The 7,650-nt window shown below is 54.1% G+C and overlaps 1 protein-coding gene across 1 annotated transcript; it reads left to right on the top strand.

The window, feature by feature from the left end:
* Window positions 1–1,484: 1,484 nt before the first annotated feature.
* On the top strand, window positions 1,485–6,394 carry LOC101673047 (thyrotropin-releasing hormone receptor-like). Its single transcript, XM_004746284.2, has 2 exons — window positions 1,485–2,216; window positions 5,261–6,394. The coding sequence occupies exons 1-2, from the start codon at window positions 1,485–1,487 to the stop codon at window positions 5,573–5,575; spliced, it is 1,047 nt and encodes a 348-aa protein (XP_004746341.1). The 3' UTR covers window positions 5,576–6,394.
* Window positions 6,395–7,650: the final 1,256 nt, after the last annotated feature.

A 7,650-nucleotide genomic window follows, 5' to 3' on the forward strand; every position in this document is an offset into this window, starting at 1 on the left:
TCCTTTGTCCCTCGTGTAAGCCTCCCAAGGACACTCTGAGATGGGTTCTATTATTATTAGCCCATCTCACAGATGAAAAATCATTTTTATAGAGCATAATCGATGGACTGGAAGCAGCAAACAACTCCACGGCTTCTGCTCTAATCAGGTACAGAGCTGGGCTCCCTAGAAAGCAGCTCTTATGCTTTTTATGAAGCTCAGTGGGTCCCACCTTCTCTAGAAGCTTTCTTTAGTGAAGAAACGAGTTCTTTCCTTCACTCAGCTGCTATGCTGTGTCTCCTCTGTTATCAGACTCGGAGCTAGAAAGATTCACAAGGCACAGTCTTGCCCCTGACTGGCAAGTGCCCCTGGCACAGTCTTAGGATGAGAGAGATCCTTCTGGGGGCGGGGCACACCCGCCAAGAACGTCCAATTTCCAGATCTTCTGCATGAGGAAGAAAAGACTGACAAAGGTTAGCAAGAGAATGTGAAAAGTAGCAAGGAGATGAGAGTTTAGGAGACAGGACCAACCCAAGCCTAGATGGAAAGATATCTTCCGTTTCCCCGCAGCTCTGGCCCTCGGCTCCGCTAGCCATTTTTCAACAGCAGGGCTGAGGTTTTTGCCAGTGAAAGCAAGATGGGATTTCAGGATTGAGTACAGAAGCCAGCGGCTGGCCGACTCCTCCCCCACTGCCCCTCGGAGCCGCCCCTGCAGAGGAGAGAAAGAGGCGTGCGAGCAGGGCGCCCATACCACTGCTGCCTTGAGCATCCCTTCCCCACCTCACCCTGCATCCCTCCACCCCGACCCCAAGTGCCCAGGGTGCCGTGCAAGAGCCGGTGGGAAAGAACGGGTGCTGGACCCGGTCAACCAAAATCAGCCAAGCGGTATCAGTGGAGATAACACGCTAACTCCGCGGAGGAGCCCGCCCGGGGTGGTCCCCGAGAGCAGAGCAAAGGGAAAGGCTAGCGAGGCGGAGACCCCACACCACACCGTGCTTCCTTGATCAGACGCCTCAGATCAGAGTCCTGAGCCCCGCGAACCTAGAGAGTGGAGGTAAGACCTGAGAGGCGACAGCAGTCGGTCCGAAGGGGGCGGCATCTGGGCTCCCCGTGCACTCCCGGAGCGCCACGCTCCAGTCTGCAACGCGCCCCTGCAGTAAACCTCACCCGGGGTAAGATCGCGCCAACTTAGACTGAAAAGGCGTCTTGGAAACTGAGCAGCACGAGCCTGTCTCCCGGTTCCTGCTCCTGATTCCTCCAAGTCCCCAGCGTCCTGAGCGGCGACAGTGAGACCCTGCACGGAGCTGGAGAAACCTGTTCGGCAGGAGGCAGCTGCCGGACTCCCAACTTCCCGCACGGAGAGCGTCTCCAGATCCCCGGAGGGCACCTTTGCAGCGGGGTAATTCCCCCAGCTCGCCACTGCCTTCGGGGTGCAGCGCCGAGCCGCGAGCATGGAGAACCGCACCGAGCACCCTGAGCGCGCAAACGCTTCGGGCCTGGGCACCATGCCCCGGCCTCCGCTGGCTGTCCAGGTGGTGACCTTGACCCTGGTGCCCCTCGTGTGCGCCGTCGGTGTGGCGGGCAACGCCATGGTGGTTCTGGTGGTGCTCCGGAGCCGCCAAATGGTCACACCCACCAACTGTTACTTGGTGAGCCTGGCTGCCGCCGACCTGCTGGTGCTCCTGGCGGCCGGAGTGCCCACCGTCGCGGAGGCGGCGTCCACGCGGGTTTGGATCTTCGGCCACGCAGGCTGCCTGGTCATCACCTACCTGCAGTACGTGGGCATCAACGCGTCCACAGGCTCCATCACCGCGTTCACCGTGGAGCGCTACCTCGCCATCTGCCACCCGCTGCGCGCCCAAACTCTGTGCACAGTGGCAAGGGCCAAGCGCATCGCCGCATCGGTGTGGCTGGGCACCACCGCCTACTGCGTCCTCTGGCTCTTCCTGGTGGACACAAGCGAGACGGTGTACGCTGACGGCGTGCAGGTGCAGTGTGGCTACCGCATGTCACGCTCTCTATACCTGCCCATCTACTTCCTGGACTTCGCGCTCTTCTATGCGCTGCCCTTGGGCCTGGCCACCGCATTCTACCTACTCATAGTGCGCATCCTCTTTGTGGGGCCGCTGCCGCCTGAACACCGGGGGCACTCGGGCTCTGCGCAGCAGGGTCGCCCATCTGGCCACCAGCGCTATTCCTCCAGGGGCAAGAGAGGCGCCCTCAACTCCCGGAAGCAGGTGGGGACCTCAGTCTTCATTGGGACCGCTATGCCCTGCCAGCAGATGGACAGAGGGAAGCTTGGGCCCTTTTGGAGTCAAACTCCTCAAGTGTTAATCCCTGTCCTGCCACTTACCAGGCTTGATTTTGGAGCTGCTACTTTGCCTTTCTGAGCCTCAGTTTCCTCCTCCGCTCTATGGGGTAACGACAGCTCCCACCACATTGGGCTGTCCTGAGAAATGGGATTAACCATGTGAAGCCTTTAGCCTCTGTGAAGCCACATCACGAACTAAATGTTCAGTTAAGACTGGTTATTAAACATTCAGGACCAGTGGCTACACCCAGGGTGGTACTTTCCTAATGATCAGGAGACTGAGACTCAGAGAGGGGAAGTGACTTTCCCAAGCCTTTACCCCATCTGACCCTAAAACTGCCTGCCTGGTCTCTGAGAGCCAGCCAGCCTAAGAGGGGGATGGGTTGGGGTGCGGTCAAGAGAGACCCAGCCCTTAGGGAGCACTTTCTGTGCGGTGTGCCTGGTCCTTTGATCATTCCTGCTATTGAACCCATCCGGGAGGTCTCATGCCTATCTTAATGGATAAAGAAACAGGCTCAGAGGGGACAAGGGAGTGAAAAGTGGAGGGAAGTGTCCAGGACTCCTTATATCCTCCACCCGCACTCCAGCAGTGTGGTCTTGCAAGGGGGTTCAAGGAATGCAGGTGGAAGGCTCCCAGAGCCCAGCTGGTCTTTATCCTCAGCCTGCCGCCCACACCTTCAGCGGGCGGGGGAGGGAGGAGGGCACCTCGCCCCTGCTGAGTCACTGCTGAGCCCAGCGAGGACCATCTGCATCCTCTCCCTTCCTCCTGGGGTGGGTGCACTGTCCGGGGGCTCTTCCAACTGCCTCAAACAGCTCCTGCTTGCAAGCATGTTAGGGCAAGGTGGGTTTTAGAGGAAAGGGGACTGGACCCAGGCTGAGCCAGTATGGAACGGGAACTCTGGCTGTAGGCCCAGCATCACCTTCGGCTCCAGACAAGTGCCCCTCCCGCCTTTCCCAAGTCTTTACCCCATCTGACCCTAAAACTGCCTGCCTGGTCACCACTTATTTACTTCTCTGTTTACCACTCTCCAGCTCAGCCTAAAAGGGCTGGGTTCAAGCCCCTACTTGGACTGTGCTTTAGGTGAAACTTCTGCTAGTGAAAATAGTCTTCCGGGTCTGGGTCCTTCTAGAGCCCAGCTTTGTTAACATCTTGCTGTGTGGTCTTGGGTAAGTCACTTCACCTCTCTGAGCCTTGATTTTCGACTCTGTCAAGTCATTGTCATCATATGCCCATCCACTTCCGTGGATGGTAGTAGATATTATGAAACTGGCACATAATAAGTATTCAGTGTAGGGTTACCAATTATTACTGTTTTTTTGGAGCATCAGTGTCTTTTTTTGACAGTGGGCAGTCTAAAGACATCATTCTTTGATGCCCAAGAGAGCCCTTGCAGAATGCTGTGTACAACAGCAACAGGCAAGAGGCACTGAATAAAAGCAGAATGTCTAGGAGAATAATGTGGAAAATACTACTGCTGATAGTAGTAGTCAATGATTATCAAGAATCTGCTCTGTGCCAGGCACTGGTCTTACACAAGTCAGTATATTGAGTGTCTGTAACTACTCCAAGATGTATGTGCGGTTATCATCTCAGTTTGACAGATGAGGAAACTGAGTCACGGAGGAGTTGTTCCAGGTGACAGGAACAGTAAGTGCCAGAACCAAGGTCTGAACCTAAGGCAGACTGGCTGCAAAGCCCGCCCCCTGCTATCTAGTAGGAATCCCCCAAATGAACCTAAAATGGAATAGAGTTAAATCTGAATTTAGTGAAATCAGGAGTCAAGACTGATTTGGGAATTCCTAAGGTTTCTGGTTCCTGGAGAATATTACAGCACTGAAGCTTATTGATTGAGGCAGGCCGAGGCCTCTTTGGAGGGGTCACTTATACTCCTGGACTCTGAGAAGCAATCTTAGGCAGGAGCATTCCAAGCTAGCTTCCTCCTTGATGAGAAAGTCATCTCTCCAGTATTCCTGAGAGCCGATTCCATGTATCCCGGGGTTTCTAGGCAGAAACAGTGCGGTGCCCAGAGTGCTGGAGCAATTTAAGCTCTAGTAAGTGACCTTTTGCCACCCAAGATTTGGTCTCTGGAAGAGTCACTGAGGACTCCAGGGGTGGGTGTGGGCAGGCCTGGGTGTGTTACTGTCTCCCATTGACTGGTGCTTCCTGGTGATCTTTTCATTCTGGAATTTAGAGCATCTTTTGAAACCTCTTCCCTGGGGTACCACCTCTAGGAGGCTTTGCTTCAGCTCCACTGTTAGGGAAGTGCTGGCCAAGAATGAAGGGGGGGGGTGCTGAGACGTGGGGGAGGGGGACATGACTGGCTGGCGGTCAAAGGCAAAGCCAGGAAGGAGAGTCTAGAGGGGGAGTGGGGAGTGGGGGGCATTGAAAGCATCACCAGCGAGTTCATGGTCAGGGATGTTGTGGAGAAGGGGTTGAGCTGGACAGAGAGGTATGTCCCAGCTAAACAGCTGGTTAGCAGTAGAACCAGGACCGTAACCTGGCTGTTCCTGGCTCTGAACTCCGTGCACTTGTCATGGTAATAGTAGAGGTTGTGTTTGCAGCTCCAATCCCACTTAGTGCCTGCCAGGCCCCGTTCTGCTTTCTTTATCTGTATTCACTCCTTTAATCCTCAAGTTCCCTCACCATAAAGGCAGTGGATTCGAGAATTTGCTGCTACTAAAAATGGTGAAGCCGTCCAAGGGCTTCAGGGGTGGATGGGGGGTTTTGGGGGGGTGTCCCTTACTGAAAATGGCTTGAGTGGGGTCAGGAAGGAGGCACAGAAGTGTCCTAGCTGGGGATGGAACAGGCATCATGGGGGGGGGGCTGGGCGGGGGATGCATGAGGGCACCTATTGCAAAGGCCCAGATGCTCTTTTGGCCTCTCCCCCTCCCAAGCCCGCAGAGAGGCTGGGAACCCAGGATTCTCCCGGGGCACCCACGCGTCCCTCTATTTCCTGTCTTACCTGGTAGGTCACCAAGATGCTGGCTGTGGTGGTGCTGGTTTTCGCTCTGCTGTGGCTGCCTTACCGCACCCTGGTGGTGGTGAATTCCTTCCTGAGCCCGCCCTACCTCAACCCCGGCTTCCTGCTCTTCTGCCGCCTTTGCGTCTACCTGAACAGCGCGGTCAACCCCGTCATCTACGCCCTTATGTCCCAGCGCTTCCGGGAGGCCTTCCACGGACTGTTTCAGTGCCAGCGGGCCAGGCCCCAGCTCCCGCCCCAGGAGGCCACCCCTGTGTACTACAGTGTCATCAAAGATTGTTCCCAGATCAGACTCGGCTCTTAGAAGCAACCAGGGAGCACGATGTCCAGACCTGGAGGGGAATCCTGGCCCCTGAGGGCAAGGCCCACTATTTTATCTTTACTGAAGAGGGAGTGGTGTCCAGGGCTATTTAGTAAAGGTGCGCAGGTTGTGCACTGCACAACACTAGGGGGTCACCATTCACATCACAGCCTAGATCTATATATTTGGTAAAACAATTTTCCAGCTTAATAAATATACAAATCCAAGAGGGAGACACCTCTTTATATTTTACACAAAAGCACCCTGTGGCCTAAGGGCCGCCTGGGTGGATGCACATTTGCAGATTGAGTAGCGCAGGGGCATTCACCAGGGATCTCTTGGGAATCTGGATGCACTCTTCCTAAAGATTCGGGGAGTGTTTTTTTGTTTTGTTTTGTTTTGTTTTGTCTTGCCAGCATCAGCACCAGATGGTGCCTCCCCCGGATGCTGATGGTGACATGTGACTCTGTTGAGACCCTGCTACATAGAGGGCAGCCTGCGGGGCATTTCAGATACTACAGAGGTGATGTTAACAGGGCCCCCACTCTCAGGAGCTCCCATTCTAACGGGGGAGGGATGGACGATACGTCCAGCCCAGCACTGGGATCCTGGCTGATGCAACCGATGAGGAAGGCAGGTGGGTGCTGGATGCACTTGCCTTTTCTAAACTAGACGTGAGCCCTCTGGACCTGTGACCTGGGTCCAGGCTTCTAGGACCACCCAACCTCATAATGCAGGGAGGGAGGACCGTAAAAAGACTCCTGGAACCAGCCTTACCTGCGGGCAGGGTCTCCACGTTTTCATTGAAAAGAATCTAGGACATTCCCCCCCACCACCACAAAAAAAATCTTCTATTTTTTTTCTCTACAAGTGTTACCAATCCACCGTTGGTGCTTATTTGAAGTGGTTAAGCACTGTCTTTCCCAGATATGCACATTTCCTTGGGAGAAGGAGTTAACCTGAAACTTCAGTGTGGATGGGAAGTTCTTAAAAGCCTTTCCTCTAAGAAGAAGGATTTAGGGCGCCTGGCTGGGTTCAGTTGGTTAAGCATCTGCCTTCCGCTAGGTCATGACCTCAGGGTCCTGGGATCAAGTTCCTAAGATTGAGTCCTGCATCAGACTCCCTGCTTCTCCCTCTCCTTCTGCCACTCCCCAGCTCCTTCCGCTTCTGCTCCTGCTCTCTAGCTCTCAAATAAATAAATAAATAAAATCTTCTAAAAAAAGAGAGAGAGAAGGCGTTAAGACACCCGAACAAAGAACAAAGAAGGTAGCATTGACAGATAGGGAGACAGGGCAGAAATGGAAACTAGGGTGGGACGGACAGGGGGTTTTCTAGGTAGCCCCAACTGCTCTAGGACCTTGGCAAAGAATTGCTAGGGCAAGGTGGTCCCTTTGGAGTCTCCACTTGTCAGACTCAGGAGAAATTCAGACATCTCACAGAATGGGTTAAGGTAAGATTGATTGTGTTGGTAGTCAAGTTCAAGTTGAGGGTCAGGGAGAGAAGAAAATGCACAGGTGCCCCATCCCACTGTTATCTCACAGAAAGGAACGAGGACACGAGTGATTTACTGGACTGTGGTGTAGGCTGTGTTCTAGGGGTGGGATCCCACACCTGTCACTCTCCCTTTTTATGGGGGAGCATGTGAAAGCAGCCTCATCAATGAAGGGAAGCAACAAACTGCCTGGGCACCAGGCAGAAGGGGTTGGGGATGCCTGTGCTTCGCAGGGGTTGTCTGGGCACTGCACCTGCCTTTGGGGACACTGGGAACCATGCAAAGGCATAGCCTCTTCTGCTGTGGAGAGAGCCCCCAGTCTCACAGAAACTAAGAAGGAGGCACTCCCCCTCCATGACACAGAGGGCTCAATGCCCAGGCAACCACGTGAGAACTTCTGGACAACCCTGTACATTACAGGACTTTACTTTGAACCTCATTTATACAATGGCATGGGTGCGTATGACAGCTGCAGAAATTGCACTAGACATTTTATTATCATTCATTCACTTTGATTCCTTGATTTCTGAACATCCTTTCTGGACATGGGAAATCACGCATGTGTAAATCTTGCTAGAAGGCAGGA

This window comes from Mustela putorius, unplaced genomic scaffold, assembly GCF_011764305.1.
Source record: "Mustela putorius furo isolate JIRA1106 unplaced genomic scaffold, ASM1176430v1.1 tig00000592_pilon_pilon_pilon, whole genome shotgun sequence".
In the NCBI taxonomy this organism is placed as follows: Eukaryota; Metazoa; Chordata; class Mammalia; order Carnivora; family Mustelidae; genus Mustela; species Mustela putorius.

Coding starts and splice junctions, on each gene's coding strand:
- LOC101673047 (XM_004746284.2), top strand. CDS start 1,485: ATGCCCCGGCCTCCGCTGGCTGTCCAGGTGGTGACCTTGACCCTGGTG. Junction 2,217..5,260: donor CCCTCAACTCCCGGAAGCAG/GTGGGGACCTCA, acceptor CTTACCTGGTAG/GTCACCAAGATGCTGGCTGT.